This window comes from Tenrec ecaudatus, chromosome 6, assembly GCF_050624435.1.
Source record: "Tenrec ecaudatus isolate mTenEca1 chromosome 6, mTenEca1.hap1, whole genome shotgun sequence".
Classification (NCBI taxonomy): domain Eukaryota; kingdom Metazoa; phylum Chordata; class Mammalia; order Afrosoricida; family Tenrecidae; genus Tenrec; species Tenrec ecaudatus.
In genome coordinates this window covers 129,471,499-129,487,853 of record NC_134535.1, presented here as the reverse complement: position 1 = coordinate 129,487,853, position 16,355 = coordinate 129,471,499, and the positions used below count along the sequence as shown (strand labels likewise).

Here is a 16,355-nt window from a genome sequence, read left to right as displayed (position 1 = left end):
GTAGCAAAATTAGAGTGATAAAGTAGCAGCGAAAATAATTTTATGGTTGGGGGGGAGGGGAGGGACACCACCACATGAGGAACTGTATTAAAGGATCGTGGCATTCAGAAGGTTGAGAACCACTGACTGCTCTTGGTGGGTCCAAACCATCAAACCTTTCCTGCTTCTGAGTGCTTAGCTGTCAGCACTGCACAGGGAGGGACCCCAGAGAATGAAAATAGTCTTCTCTAGGGATAGACCCAAGAGTGGGGATCCTCACCCCTGGCGGGCACTTTGCATTCTTGGAACTGGACATATGACACTAACGGTGCTGGTGCTGCAAAATGTAGCGAGGTCACCTGTGCAGGCGAGCATGAAGTGAACTCAATGCATACATGACAGCCATCGAAATATAAATAAAACATCCGCATAGTCCTCAAAGAAGGTATTCTGTAATGCCCAATTAAAAATATTTTCTATTTATTTTGACATGAGCTAAAGCGTCTTCAATCTCTTAACGTTAATGTGATAGCCAGAAGCTGCCCACTGGTTCTAAGAAAAAATAGATTAAGTCCTAGAGTTCCTTTTACAGAGGAATGCAAAAATACACCCTGAAGATATGTGAGTGTGAGTTTTTATCTTCTTCATTTATCCCAAGAAAACATGTGTACAAGTTAAAAACGGCTCTCACTCCTGGAAAAACTAATCTGTGGAGTCAGAAGTTTGGATGATGGTTATTTATGGGAGGAACAGGGTAGTGAGGAGGAGTACCCGGGGCTGGGACTATTCTAATATTTGGCCTGCGTGATGGCAACAAAGCTGTGCTCACTCTGTGCCGGTGTCTAGAGCTATAGATACCATAGCTTGTTCCCTTTCTGCTGTGTGCTCTGTTTAAACAAGTCCACTTAAAATGTTCACATTGCAAAATTATCCTCTAATAGCAACAGTTGTAAAAACGTGCTCCTCTGCATAGTTCACACAAACTGGGAACGAGCAAAGCACAGGGAACTCAAAGGGGATTTATGACTGGTCTAGGGGATCTCAGCAATTTTCTCCTCAAGTGAAACTGCATTTGTAAGAACTGATGAAGCTACTAAAAGGTATATGACGAATGAAACTCACTCCCACAGGCTTATGCCATCTGGTGTGACACAGGCAACACTGTTTAGGCCTACTAGTTGCACGCAGCTGGTTCCACTGTGCAACACCGACTGCGGCTCAGCGGCAGACCGTGCTTGTAAGTGCCACTCTCAGTCAGAGACTGGAGAAGCTGCCAAACAGCATCACTGTACATTTACATATAAACATGGATTATCGTTTTACATTACACGTTCCCTTTACAGGACACAAGATATTGCCATTTTTAAAGCGTAAAGGAATCTCTTGAATCTGGTTCGCTAAGAAAAAAAAAAAAGGGCAAACTTCCCAGTAAGGGGAGTAAAAGACAAAAACAAACACCTTCAATAAATAGGAACTTAATAAATAACATTTCATAAACACTCATTTCACCCTAATGTACTATGTAATATCTTAAAGTCGGTACTCAGAGGGGGGGTTCCACCCTGCCCCCAGAGTTCCTGTGAGTCAGCATCGACTCTATGTCAGAAATTTGGCTTCTTGGGATGTATCAGAAATGCAAGTTAATTACACCTTAAATAATAACATACATTTTCTATGATTATGATGCAAGGCACTTTTATCACCTTTGATGTGAAATATTAAATATAGACTGGCTTAAGAAGTCAGGGCGAACCTTGGCAATTGGAGGTGACTCTGAAGAGACTTAGGGAACACTTCCTCCCACAGGGGAGACATAGCTTACAGTAGATACTCAAGTGTCAGCTGACCCAAATATCCGCCGAGGCACTTAATTTTACCACAAAAACTGCATTAAAAATCTGCTGAAAAACTAGGCTTATACTAGAGTAGATATGGTAATTTATTTGGGGAAAAAATCCTTTTTGGAAGTCTATAAATCTGATGCTCAGAATGCTATAGGACAGAGTTGAATTGTTTCTTTCGGTTCCTGAGACTGTAAATCTTCCTAGGAAGAGACCACCTCGTCTTTCCAAACAGAACAGTCGGTGGGTTCGAGCCACTCATCTGGTGGTTAGCAGGTCAGTGAGTGAGTAGCCCACTGGGCCACCAGGGCTTTTTCAAAATTGACTGGATGGTGGTGAGTTTAGTGAGAAGACGACACTCAGTTGAAATTGCACGCTTAAACAATAAAATTCATGATTGATATTGAAGGTGTTTCCATTTTATTACTTAATTTTACCAAACGTGAAAACAAGTTGCTCTGCAGGCCATCATATTTGACAATGTAGCATTTAATTAAGATTTGATAAGAAATCTGGAATACCTCTCTCGTAATTTTTTCAGCTCCACATCTCTTTCACCAATCAGTTCTGAGATACTAACGAAGTAATTATGTTCCAAATTGAGGAGCGTCTCAGAGGCAGGAGAGTGGATCAGGTCATGGTACACATCTGCAAAGTCTTCATCCCAGCTGGGCTCTTCTGGCCTGGCGTGCTCTAAAGTAGTCTAAAACATACACACGCAGTCTGTAATTCAGTCATTTCAATTAAAGTATGCATAGCATGATCAGGCATTACTCAAAGGCCATATATATGATAGGGGGGGGGGCTTCAAAAGAGATTGTGGAAAGTAAAATGGAATGAATGAAATGATAATGGAATTTTCCCACAAACTTTTTGAAGCCCACCTGTATACATGTGATCATATATGTGTTGCTTAGGGTTACCTGAGCACATTAAATATATGGAAATATATCACCTAAGTTGTTAACATGAGTTACTTGTGGGGCAGGGCTCAAGGTGAAATGCTAAGTGGAGGAGATGACAGGAAGTGGCCTCTGTTTTAAAAAGTATACCACGATCTGATTTCTGGAAAAATCAATATCTCTCTCTCTCTCTCTCTCTCTCACACACACACACACACACACACTAACTAACTAGCTAACTAACTAGCTAACTAACTAGCTAACTAACTAACTAACTAACTAACTAACTAACTAACTAACTAACTAACTAACTAACTAACTAACTAACTAAAGGAATGATCGACCAAATGCTGATGGTTGGTCTTTCGGGGCAGGTGGATTTCTGATAGCTTTTTAGGAAATATCAGGAAGCAAAAACCCCAAACAAAACTCTGTTTTGTTATTAAACACACTGCTAGAAATATTTCATAGGTGATGTTCAGAAATGAGGTCCACCTGCGTGGTCGTGTGCGGTGCTACAATGACTCTGTTCTGCAGTCCTGCCGGGGGTTGCAAATTGCCAACCTGTAGGTTAGTGGTTGTGCAATCTCCTGATTGTATCGTTTCTAGCATTCTGCTTTCCTTGAATGGTAAGCTTTTAAAAAGCGCCTGTGAACAGTAGCTGTCAAATTGATAAGAGTACAAGAACCGGTGCGTAAGAAAGCTGGAAACACAGAGCCAGACCAAACCAGGGGGGCCCTCAGTTCACACGAGTAAAGATGCCTGTCCCTAGGACTGCGGCCTCGCCCATCAGTGCCATTACAGATGAAAAACAATATGATATGCTGGGAAATCTCTAACTAAGGATCATACCATGTAATAGCAAAAGTGAAAATAAACCAAAGGCTTGTATTGACGTTCAATGTTTTTTCCCATTATGGATGAAAAACTACCTATTCTTCACGTTTCTTACCAAGGGAAGCATTAAAAAAAGGGACCTGTGACATCACTGATTTAATAACAAAATTAAAACACACATACACACAACCTCATACCTCAAGGCAATTCTGAATTCAGTCATTCAACAGGCGCACTTTCCCTCCCCTTCTCCTTCCATTATAAGTCCGCAGCACTCTCCGGTCAGGGTGGAGGCCTTTCAAATGACTAGGTGAACCAAGAACTTTGGTCTCAGCCACTCAAGGTCACTGGACACTTGAAGCCTCCTTCTCTTAACTGCACCCCAACATTGGATCTGGTGCTGGTCTAGGAATTATGATCAGCCCTGTAACTTAACTTCTGTTCAGACTAACTTCAGGTTGAGGCTGCACCTTGGTAGCAAGGAGCCAGTGCAGGAGCTTAGAGATCTGTCTGGCCTCGTGTAACTCTAGACCACTGGGTGCGCATCTACCACACACAGCTCCTTCAGTACAGGGCACACATGTGGCTCTGAAGTAAAGAGGAAGATGAAAATAAACCTCTGAAGGACGTTATTCAGATAGTGGTGGCCCCGTTTGTTTGTAAAAGTATATTATGGCTACAGAACAAGTTTTCAGTTGTTGTGAGGGACAGGATTGGGTCTTCCGTCTCAAGTCGGCTACCCCCTGCTCTTGATAACCTTAAACACTCCTCTATGGATGCTCTGTTAATTCCACTCACCAGATAGCCTGTCTCTAACACTGTCAGCCCCGATTTTAAATCTGCTTACAATAAGCCCTCCTAGAAACTACCTGTGTGAGAAATGAAGCCACTTACCTGAAACTCCTGTCATTCTCTCAGGAGAAAGAGGGGAGAAAGGGGGCGTGACAGCGGAGAACGTTGGGATACCAAGGAAAGGGGTGGAAAGAGAAAGCTAGTCAGTACCTAAGCTCTCATTTCCTCACCTCTACCTTCAGACACAAAGCCCAACCTCTTTGTTGCTCTAACCACTGGGCTTCCGTATCCCTCGCGGCCACCTTCATTTAAGAACCTGCCTGCCACGTCACCCTCATTCGTACAAACCTTTGGTACCAAATCCTGCCATTAACCTGTTTCATTTTCATGTCCGCATCAGTAATCCAATCAATGTCTTCAGGCATCAATTCCCTGAACCTCCTTAACTTCAATAAATTCTTTATCCCACAGCAGTCATCCATTCATAATTTCACAAGGAACTGCTCAATGTAGAAGATTTAAACTAGAACTAAATTATTAATATATTCCTAATGTCTTGCACAAAACCTACACATAGTATTTGTTAACTAAATGAAATAGGAGTGAAAATAACCACTGTCTTTTTATCGCCATGATGGCACAAGGAATCCTGATAGTACGATGAGAGGTCATATAGTGGGTTACCTGCTTTGGCTGCTAACCCCCAGGCCAGAAGTTCAAATCCAGCAGGCACTCTGAAGGAGAACGATGAACCTGTCTGTTCCTGTAAAAATGTGGAGGCTTGGAAACCCACAGGACAGTTCAACTGCATCCTACAGGGTCAGGTCACTATGAGTCAGAATCTACTCGATGGGAGCGAATTTTGAGTCTAAACTTGTATTATTTCTTCCCCCTAACTGTAATAGTCTTTGCTCTCTTCTATGCCGTTCTTCCCTCGAGCACACTGATGTTTCTGGAACGTAGGTGTGATCCCCTGCTTCAGCTCCTTCAACGCCTACCCAGCTGCCCTTAGCAGAAAGGCAAAACTTAACATGGCTGGCAAAACTTTTCTCCAGCCATTCTCAACAGGGCTCTATTTTTATACTATGCCAAGGGCTTGCTTACGTCCAGGCTTTTACATATGTAATACTCTACCTAGAACATCCTTTCTCACCTTCTCTATCACCAACTCACTCTACAAGAGAAAGATGAGGCTGTCTGTGCCCATGCATATTTACAATTTCAGAAACACCATAAAAGGTCAGTGGGTTTGGAGAGATGCTCTAATACCTGTCACAGACTGGACGGTATTTCCCCAAAATATGTGTTGTGACTCTTACCCGCTAATTAGGCCTATGGTTATACTTGGGAAAGCATTTTGTCTTGGTTGTGTTAATGAGACAGGATTAGTAATAGGGCAGTGGTTCTCAACCTTCCTCATGCTGAGACCCTTTCATGCAGTTCCTCATGTGGCGGTGACCCCCAATCATAAAATTATTTTCGTTGCTACTTCATCACTGTAATTTTGCTACTGCTATGAACTGGGCGACCCCTGTGAAAGGGTCGTTCGACCCCCAAAGAGGTTGAGACCCACAGGTTGTGAACCGCTGGTGTACGGTGTCTTGAGTCAGTATCTTTCCCTATCGCAGTATATAAGAAAATAGCAAGTGAGGGAAGCAGAGATAGAAGAGGAGGGATGTCTGTTCCACACGAAGCTCACTAGGAAGAGAAGCTTAGAGACAAAGGCCAACAGCATGAAAAAGTGTTCCTCCAAAGCCGGCACCCTGGATCCAAATTTCTTGCTACCTCAACTCTGAGAAGATGAAATTTTGTTTGTGAAGTCACCCACGTATAGTATTTCATTTGTAACACCTCTAGGTAGCCATGAGATCCCCCTTCTGTCACCTAGGGCCCCATGTTGCTTCCACTGCCAGAGTCTGCTGCTGGCGGTGACACTGGATTCTAATCCCTGTCATGCTGCAGCTCCTGGCCTCTGCTGGCCCCTTCTCCATCGACTGCACAGTCCACTCTTCTAGTCTTCCCTTTCAACTCTGGTACCTGTACAAGTTTTATGGGTATAATATTTAGATTTTATTTGTTATTTTGTTAATATTTCCTCTTTTGCTCTTAGAGGTAGATCCTTTGCTTTATTTCCTTGCTACTTTAAAAATCAACAGTTTAATACAGTTCTACAATCCTAGAGTCACTAAACTCCTTCTGCATCTACTGTGTGTGCATGGGGCAAGCAAAGAGTATTTGCTCAACAGGTATTTTTACTGAAAAGCCATACTCCAGTGATTACCTGAGTCACTACACACAAAGAAGTATTATTTTGCTATGCTGCTACTATTACTGTTATATTATTATATAACTTATCTAAATTAGTGTCAACTCCTTTTTTAGAACAGCTAAAAACACAAGAGAAAGGAAAGCCAGATGTTCTAGAAATATTCTGATTACTTGTAACACTGAAATTGAAAAAGAGTAAAAACGCATGGAAAGTGTTCGCTTTAGTTCCACAAGATCAGGGATGGGAGAGGTTTGCTTTCAGATCTTCCATCGGAAGAAAGGAAACTCCCAGGGGAGGAGCTGCCTTTTCCAAGAGCCCTTCCTTGCTCAGTCCTCATTTCCCCACTTCCCTATGTCCTCCCACAGCATCACAGTACACACCTCTCTGACAGAACAGTAAAACTGTGCCGCGTGATAACCGTCTGTGCACTTCGCTGTCTCTGCCTACTACACGTAAGCTCCCTGAGGCTAGAGAGTTACTCTTCGCTATATACTCAGCCCATTTTAGCAAAAAAATTTGATGGAATAAATTAAGCAGAGTTATTATTTCAATACACTTTATACTGTATTCAGCAGAGAGCCTAGTTTTGTTTTTTAAAAAGCTAATTATTACAAATATATTTTGATGCAGTGTTTTCAACATTCCAGCTAACATATACAATTATTGCTTTTAAAAAGAAAAGCTTTTCTTGTGATACAATTTTCCTACTAAAATCCACCCATTTCCAGGTACAAGTCGATGGACACGGCCATGTTTTGGATGAACTATGATGCCTTTCTGGGCTGGGCGACGATGGGACATTTGAGCAAACTGAACTGCTTGAAATAAAGCTGGGTTCTTGCACGTTCTCAGACCGAATTTGCTCAGAGTAGGATGTAAGTCACTCAAGACACTTTGAGATTATTCATTTGTCTGTCTGCTTATATACTTGTGTCTCTGATTCTCTAAGATGCGAATTCCATTCTGTGTCCATGGTCTTGTTCACTATTTTACCCCCAACACCTACTATAGTACCTGGCATGCAGTGCATGCCTGGCAGAAATTCCCCCTCAGTGGATGCATATTTTATTTTCCACAAGTCTCAGAAATGACAGAGCAGTTTATACTTGCTGGCGTTCTACTGTTCTGTAACATTCCAAGTATAATTGGTGGCCTTTTTGTTTCCTGGTACTAAATACAGTGATAGTAGGCTGCACGCCCTGCCGTCTTGTTGTTAGGTGCCACGGAGCCAATTCTGACCCGCAGCAACCCTGTAAAGCAGGGGAGCGCTGGCAACCAGGTCTCCTGGATTACACTTTGGAAAAGACCTCCAAGCACCGGGTCTTCTCCTCCTCAGAGCCGTTGGTGTGGGGAGTTCACCCAGCAGCCCTGCAGTGAGCAGCCAAGCACTTAGCTGTTGTGCCAACAGGGCTTTCTATGGCATCTCAGACTTTATGAAGGTGTGTTATAGAAATGAAAAAAAAGATAGTGCTATATAACTGTACGACAATAAAGGAAAATCAGAGCACAAAATAGAGCTCATCTTAAAATAAAGTACTACTGCTGATTTATGGTTGCCAGATAAAATACAGGGCACATAGTTAAGTTAGAATGTCATATAAACAACAAATAAAGTTTTCATTTCAATACTTTATTTGCTTCTACTAAAAACTATTCTTTGCATGAAATTCTAATTTCACTAGGTGGCTGTATTTTTGGTTTTATTAGGTAAATCTGGCATCCTTGGGCTGGTTCTCAGTACGAAAACAGCCTCTTTAAAAAAAATCATTTTATTGGGGGCTCGTACAATTCTTATGGCATCCATTCATTCATCCATTGTGTCAAGCACATATGTACATTTGTTGCCATCATCATTCTCAAAACATTTGCCTTCTATTTGAGCCCTTAATATCGGCTCTTCATTCCCCCCTCCCTGCCTCTCCCCCTCCCTCATGAACCCTTCACAATTCATAAATTATTATTTGTCCTATGTTACACTGTCTGATGTCTCCCCGCCCCACCCTGCCCTCTTCTCTGCTGTCCATCCCCAGGGAGGAAGCTATAGGTAGATTCTTGTAATCGGTTCCCCATTTCCACCCCACATTCCCTCCACCCTCCAGGCATCACCAGTCTCACCACTAGTCCTGAAGGGGTCATCGATCCTGGATTCCCTGTGTTTCCAGTTGTTATCTGTACCAATGTACATCCTCTGGTCTAGCCAGATTTGTAAGGTAGAATTGGGATCATGATAGTGGGGGGGAGGAAGCATTTAAGAACTAGAGGAAAGTTATGTTTCATCGTTGCTACCCTGTACCCTGACTGGCTCATCTCCTCCCCACAACCCTTCAGTAAAGGGGTGTACAGTTGCCTACCGATGGGCTTTGAGTCTCCACTCGGCACTCATCCTCATTTACAATGATATGCTTTTTTTGTTCTTTGATGTCTGATACCTGATCCCTTCGACAGCTCGTGGTCACACAGGCTGGTGTGCTTCTTCCATGTGGGCTTTGTTGCTTCTGAGCTAGATGGCCGCTTGTTTATTTTCAAACCTTTAAGACACCAGACGCTATATCTCCTTTGATAGCCGGCACCATCAGCTTTCTTCACATTTGCTTATGCACACGTTTGTCTTCAGCAATCGTGTCAGGAAGGTGAGCATCATGGATGCCAGTTTAATAGAACAAAGTATTCTTGCATTGAGGGAGTACTTGAGTGGAGGCCCAATGTCCATCTGCTGTCTTAAAACTAAACCTATAAATATATGCACGCAGATCTATTACAGCCTCTCTTTTAACAAAGGGATGAAATAAAGTATTTTGTGGTATTTGTGGTTCCTGACAGAGGAAGGAAGCAGAGAAGTGGCAACATGTAGTCTACATTATAGGATAAATTTTGCTATACAAAGGAAAAATAATTCTACAACTATTTCTGAATTACTTTAGAGATTTAAAAATCTTCATCAAAGTCCGGCATACGCTTGAAATGTACAAGCGGACCTATTTTCTTACCTCCGTGTAAGCTTTGGCCCATGTACTTGCCAGCTGATGTAAATCTACTTCTCCTGATTTCACAGCTTCAAGTGATGCTTCAGCATCGCAATCATAGTCTTTAAGGGATTCTTCTTCTATGAACTGGCTCAAGGCTTCTTTCAAATCTGAAGCAACGACAAAAACAAAACAAAAAAAAAACAAATGCCATCATGAGCAAACCCCAGACATAACTGGAGAAAAATTTGCCTAGCTAATGGGAAATTTAATTTTATTAAGTTTCCCATTCCAGAGTAAAAAAGTATCATGTCTAAAACCTTAGTAGAATGTCCAGTTTAAAATGAATCAGCTTATGGGAAGATTTATCTAATTTTACAATTATTCTTCCTTATTATAACGTAATTATAATTTTGAAAATGTCAAAATTCCTAACATTATGTATAAAGTGGACACTAATTAATACATTTGCATGCTTGGTTCTTCAGTTTGAAGATGATTATGTACGCATATTAAAAAAATAAAAACTTTCTACAGATGTTTAGGCTCTGAAGGTTCCTGGATTTAAATGAAAAAGTTTCTCATGTTAACTTCTAGAAGTAGTTTGTTTTGGTCTTTGAGTTTAGAAGAGAAATCGAATGACTGGTATATTCTTAGTGATTTTTATGATCACACTTTACAACACTGATTGTTTGCTACAATGAAAAGGGCACAGGGGACAGTCAGTAAACCTGCTGTGCCTTTAGCTCAGTGGGTCTCAGTCTGTATGTGCAGCGGACCCCTCAAGAGGTTTTATAAAGCCGATGCTCTTGTTCTCGTGTTAGCTGCTCTCAACCCATCCTGCTGAGAGTTGTGCTGGTCCTTTCCGTTACCAAGCATCATGTTCTCAAGGATTGGTCCTTCCTGACAGAAAACATCTCCAAAGCACCTAGGCAAAGTCTTGCCACTTTTGCTTCTAAAGGGCATCTAGCTGTACAACCCAGATAATTTTGTTCATTCTTCTGGAAGTCCATGGTGTAGTCAATATTGTTCCCCAACCCACCATTCACAGGCATCAATTCTTCTACAATCTTCTTTCTTCATTGTCTAGCTCTCCCATGCATATGACGCAACAGAAAGTATTACGGCTGGGTCAGGACAAACCCAAGTCGTCAAAGTAACACCTGTGCATTTTTAACCCTTAAAGAGGTCTTTTCCAGAAGGTCTGCCTAGCCCAGTACATAATTTGATTTCCTCCCAGCTGCTTCTGTGGGTAATGATGGCGGATCCAAGTAAAATGGCATCTCGACAACTTCCCACAGCTGCAGTGTCTTCCCTGTTTGTGGCTGCTGTGGACCCGGCTGTGAGGACATGTGTTGCGATGTAACCCATGTGAAAGGGTGCAGTCTCTGATCTTCACCAGTACTTCAAGGCCTCTTCGTTTTCAGGAAGTTAGGCTGTGTCAGCCATAGGCGACAGGTGTGAATGAGTTTCCCTCCAATCCTGATACCATGTTCTGCTCCATCGTCTGCTTGCTCAGATTATTTGCTCTACGTGCAGATTGGGTAAGCATAGTGAAAATATATCACCATGACACACCGCTTTCCTGAGTTTAAACCACACAGTATTCCCTTGTTGTTTTTAAATAACCGCCTCCTAGTTTGTGCACAGGCTCCACGTGCGCACCATGAAGTGCTCCAGGGTTCTACTCTTCTCAGCCGTAGCCATAGTTCATGACTCGCAGTCTAACGTCATTGTACAGCTGCTACAGCACAAGTCAGCATCTTTCTGATCCTCTCTGCTTTCAGCGGAGATGTGTCGGACATTGATTACACTGTCTCTGGTTCTACGTTCTCCTGTGACCCTGGCTTAAATCCGGTCCGTGTACTGCTGTAGCTGCTGAGTGACCTTCAACAAAACTTTGCTTCCGCATGACGCTAATGAGAAAGCAGATAACTAGGTTTTACCCTCAGATCTTCTGATTCCGCAGAAATGGGTGATGATCTGAGAATCTACATTTCTGACAAGCTCACAGGTTACTCTGCTGCAGCAGATCAGGGGCCACCTTTGAGGAGCACTGCCTTAGACAAAGCGATGAACCGCTTTTAAGTACCAGATTCCTCACTGTTCAGGGAGACTGTGCAGGAAAGTTTCTGGGTTCCCTTGTGATTCTAACCTTTTATGACCCAACATATTTTCATTTAAAATTATTTTTGTCTGTATCTTAGAGATAGAACAGAGGCCTTAAAAACACACACAAACACACAAATGGTAAAACAGATACTTTATGGATTGAATTTAGGTAATAAAAACTTATTTAAAGTTTATTTCTCCTTCTCTTACATGACATCTCTGGAACTGATGGCCAGATCATTGAGAAACGCAACTAATTTAGCGATATAAATCCCCAAACCCAAACAAACTCACCACCACAGAATCCACACTGACTCAGAGCAACCCTATTGGGCAGAGTAGAATTGCCCTTGTGAGTTTCCAAGACGGCAATTCTCTTTGGGAGTGGAAAGCTACATCTTTCTCCCCAGGAACAGTAGGTGATTAGCAACCTAACGCATAACCAGTACACCAGAGTTCCTAAAAGCACAGTCAGTGGTACTTTAAATGGCTTATGAATCCACTCCATGAAAATCAGAGGTTAAGTGTTCTAATCAAGATGGTGTACTAACTGTTCATCCCAGAATGTAATGTTTACAGTCCATGGGGAAGGGACCGTCAATTAAATATCTAGGGAAACTTTTTTATTCTTACAGGCATAGTTTATGGGCGTTCCCAATGTTTCTTTGGTTTGCTGCTTTCTAATCTGGTTAAACATTCCAAAGGCTCTAATGCAAGAGTAATCTTGATATATACTTTTTGAAGGATATAGGACCATCAGCGGGGGTGGGGGCTTATTACGAAGAACTAAGAACTTTTAAGAAAGCTGAAAACTGCATTAGTGAGAAAAAGGTCGATGAAGATGGACCAAATTGAAAAGTCTGTCCTCACCATTTTCGATAAAGCACGGTAAGTTGTGCAGCAGCATCAGTCGTCCATGCAAATGGCTGGCATCCTCCTCAACAGGAAATTGGAGCGGCACCTTCAATTCTAAGCACTGCCTTCCTACTTTGAATTTATATACAAATTCTCTCTCTCGGTTGTAGAGCCTTCCTCGGTATTTCTTCATCTTCTTTGGCAGGAGTTCTGTGGAATTAACAAAACAGCTGCAGGTGATGTAAGCCCACCAAACAAAACAAGCACAACCACAACCACGGTGCTTTGTTGTTGCCGCACCATTTCTACGGAGTTCCACCACTCAACGCTTTTCCTTGTTAGACTCAGGACATCGGTTTCTTCTGATACCAAACCTCTCTTTCCATTCCTAACCTTTCTCAATGTCTTTCCCTTCCCCTAGAGCACAATTACTGCTCTTCTTTCCTTGGCTATCAGCTATGGACTCTTCAGGGCTCAGCTTGGCTATTCTCCAAGAAGCCATCTCAAATCCGCTACAAAATAGGTTGGGGTCTCTCCTCACTACAAGCTCTCATATCACACTGCACTGATCTGAAGCATGGTACTTGGCACATCTGATCTCTCAACAAGTCTCTTTGAGGTGGAAAGACTTTGTTTTAATTCATGTGCCAGACAGTGTACTGGCAATATAATTTCAGGTACAAATTAATAGCTGTTGCATTGTATGGTGTTTTAAAATGTTGTGTTCCTTGCTGGAAAAAAACAAAGAACAAGCAATTATCTATATTGTTCTCTAAAAAGAGGTCACCTGAACTATAAAAATAACTCAGACAAAAGGATTTGAAGCAGAGGTGAGGTGGAAGAGGAAGCCACTGGCTTGATTTTTTAAAGTCCAGACTATTTTTTCAAATCTGCATCGAGGTTATTATACAGTAATTTTAAACAAATTATTTTACCATAGCGCAGAGATATTTGTTTCATTCACAGTTAATTAGCTAGCATTTATTAAAAGTAAAGCAATGGAAATTGGTACAGCTACTTTGGAAGACTGCCCCACCCCAAGTATATACCCCTGGAGAAAGACAAGGCTTTCGACTCCCATAGAGTTACGGTCTCGGAAACCCACGGGGGCAGTTCTACTTCGTCCTCTAGAGTTGCTGTGAGTTGGATTCAACAAAAATTGCACTGAGTTTGGTTTTATTTTGTATAGGATATACCACATATAACCCTATGCCCAGTGAGTCCATGCTGACTTCTGGTGACCCCGTAGCACAGAGTAGAGTGCTCCATTGGGTTCCCAAGACTATGTATCTTTAGGAGGACTAACAGCCTTATCTTTCTCCCACAGAGCAGCTGCTGGGTTTCAACCATTGATATTGTGGTTAGCAGTCTAATTTTTAACCCAATTTTCCACCTGGGTTTCTTCTATTTAAAAAAGATGCATGTAATTGTCTACTATATTTTTGCATATAATGCACCCATATAAATAAAATACATGGAATGTACATAGGAAGCTAACGCATGAGGGCTTGCAGTTTGACAAAAACTGTAATGTGTTATTTGTGAAATACACAGTATGTGTTGAGTATAAGTCTACATGTGTCTTTTGTTATACCATTTCTATATGCATATGAATCATTTCTAAGACTCATAAATATATACAAAAATATGTATGCATACTTAAGTTATACAATTTGCAAATATGAGTAAATCAAAAGGTATTGCTACTAGGGTCCTAGTTCAGACACTCACACATATTATTTAAACATGTCTATACAATCAACGTATGTCTGCAGGCATGTTCTTTTAGTAATGTGCTGCTAGGAAGTCTTCAATACTAAACAAAAGGTCCAATCCAACAGTGGCTTCCAAGGGAATCTGCTGGGCCAGTTAAAGTCAAGGCAGAGAGGTCAATTCAAAAGGTTATGGCTGCTATTTCTAAGATTCCAAAGGAGTAATCTTTTTGTGTGTGAAATCATTTTATTAGGGGCTCATACAACTCTTATCACAATCCATACATACATCAACTGTGTCAAGCACATTTGAACATATGTTGCCATCATTATTCTCAAAATATTTGCTTTCTACTTGAGCCCTTAGTATCAGCTCATTTTCACCCTCCCTCCCCATTCCCCCCTCCCCCATGAACCCTTGATAATTTATAAATTATTTTGTGATATCTTATACTATCTGACGTATCCCCTCACCTACTTCTCCGCTGTCCATCCCCCAGGGAGGAGGCTATATGTAGACCTTGTAATTTGTTCCCCTTTCACCCTCACCTTCCCTCCACCCTCCACTCTCACCACTGATCCTGAGTAATCAAAAATATATATTTTTTGAAGGACATAAGACCATCATGAAAATTGAAAATTGCATTAGTGAGAAAAAGGTCACAAAAGTTGAACCAAGGAATTTTTTCCCCTGCCAGGAAAATGCATCTGCACATTCTCAACAGTAGCAAGGGCTGTCCTATGAAAATTTCGTCATGAAACTTTATACCATGTACCCTACAGGCCTGATCTTGTCATCCAGACTTCTTCTTGTTTCCCAAATGCAAAGAACATTTCAAAGGAACACAGTCTGAGATTCCCCAAGGATACAAAAACTTATGTTTTGATTTGGTATAAATCAAAGAGTGCAGAGTTTGGGGAGGAAGAGTTAGGAGAGATAAAAACACTGAAGCGCATAGAGCTAGGTGGAGGATATGCCAAGAAGCAAGAGCTTTACATTTTGACATTTTCCTTTAATAAGGTTTTTGTGATTTTGTAGAAGTGAATTTTTACTTACTCTCATAGACAGCATAAGAGACATAGATAACTTATGATACACATACACACACAAAACACGTAGAAGACTATTCACTGCGGTTTATTCATTAAAACCTCAAACTGGAAACAACCCTCAGAACTGAATCCCTATTTACATCCCCAGCTTTATGGATACCATGCCCTCACCAGATTGTGAGCATCCTGAGGTAAAGGGCCATGTCTTATCAATACCACAGCCTCTGACGCGGTGCACTTAGCTTTAAGGTAAGATTGTGTGTGGGTTGAAGGCAGTGTGATACCGGCAATCCTAGACGCGGTAGCTCAAATTCTAGTTCTGCCATTTACTTGCCACCTTGTTGGAAGGACAACTGTCAGTAGTCAAACACCAGCACATGATGATCAATAAATAGAACCTTGTAATAAAATAAGTACCTATCACCATGAAAGTCACAAGATGAAAGCAGAGGCTGTAAAAGACCACTGTAGCAGGGATCCGAAACGAGGAGCTACGGTTTCAACCGAATCAAAGCTTAAATTTATGCGGCTTTTGCAAACGGATACTGGCGCCCATCCCCCCACTCCCCTCCCACCCCCATTTTTGTTTTTATGCTTTTGGCTAACAGTCTATCTGAAGACTCTCCTGTGTTTTGCAGGGTAGTTCTAAATATTTTTAAGGAGGGTTTTCGATACAAAGCTGGGGCGGGAGGGCTGGACCGAGCGCAGACCACCAATCGAATGGAGACGCTGAGGCTCAAATCACTGAGAAGCTTCCGCCGAGGGAGGGAACCTGCCCATCATTTGGGAGTTTTTAGTCTGAAGAAGTTCCCTGTTTGGGGTTCTGGTCTCACCTCTCCTGGTTGCCAAATCCCGAGCAGTCCGCACACTCCGACCTGTCAACGAGCACTTCCTCCACGAACGTCAGCTGACCTGACAACCCCTCGTTGCAACCAGTAATCCGCCGCGGCAGATTCGCCCCGATATTTTCCCTTTTTGCCTGGCCCCCAGTAGAAAATAAGTGGGTTCGGGTGTCTTTTTAATCCAGAATGGATCCTTCA

General features: G+C 42.0%; 1 protein-coding gene across 1 annotated transcript in view; it reads right to left on the bottom strand.

Moving 5' to 3' along the window:
- The window catches only part of FERRY3 (FERRY endosomal RAB5 effector complex subunit 3), a 44,153-nt gene extending 27,857 nt beyond the window's left edge, over window positions 1-16,296 (bottom strand). The window contains exons 1-4 of the mRNA XM_075552193.1: window positions 16,149-16,296; window positions 12,566-12,760; window positions 9,608-9,753; window positions 2,342-2,523 (exon numbers count right to left, since the gene is read on the bottom strand). Of these exons, the coding sequence (XP_075408308.1) occupies window positions 2,342-2,523; window positions 9,608-9,753; window positions 12,566-12,743 (506 nt within the window). The 5' untranslated portion in view covers window positions 12,744-12,760; window positions 16,149-16,296. The remainder of the gene's footprint in view (window positions 1-2,341; window positions 2,524-9,607; window positions 9,754-12,565; window positions 12,761-16,148) is intronic.
- Between the last annotated feature and the right edge of the window lie 59 nt (window positions 16,297-16,355).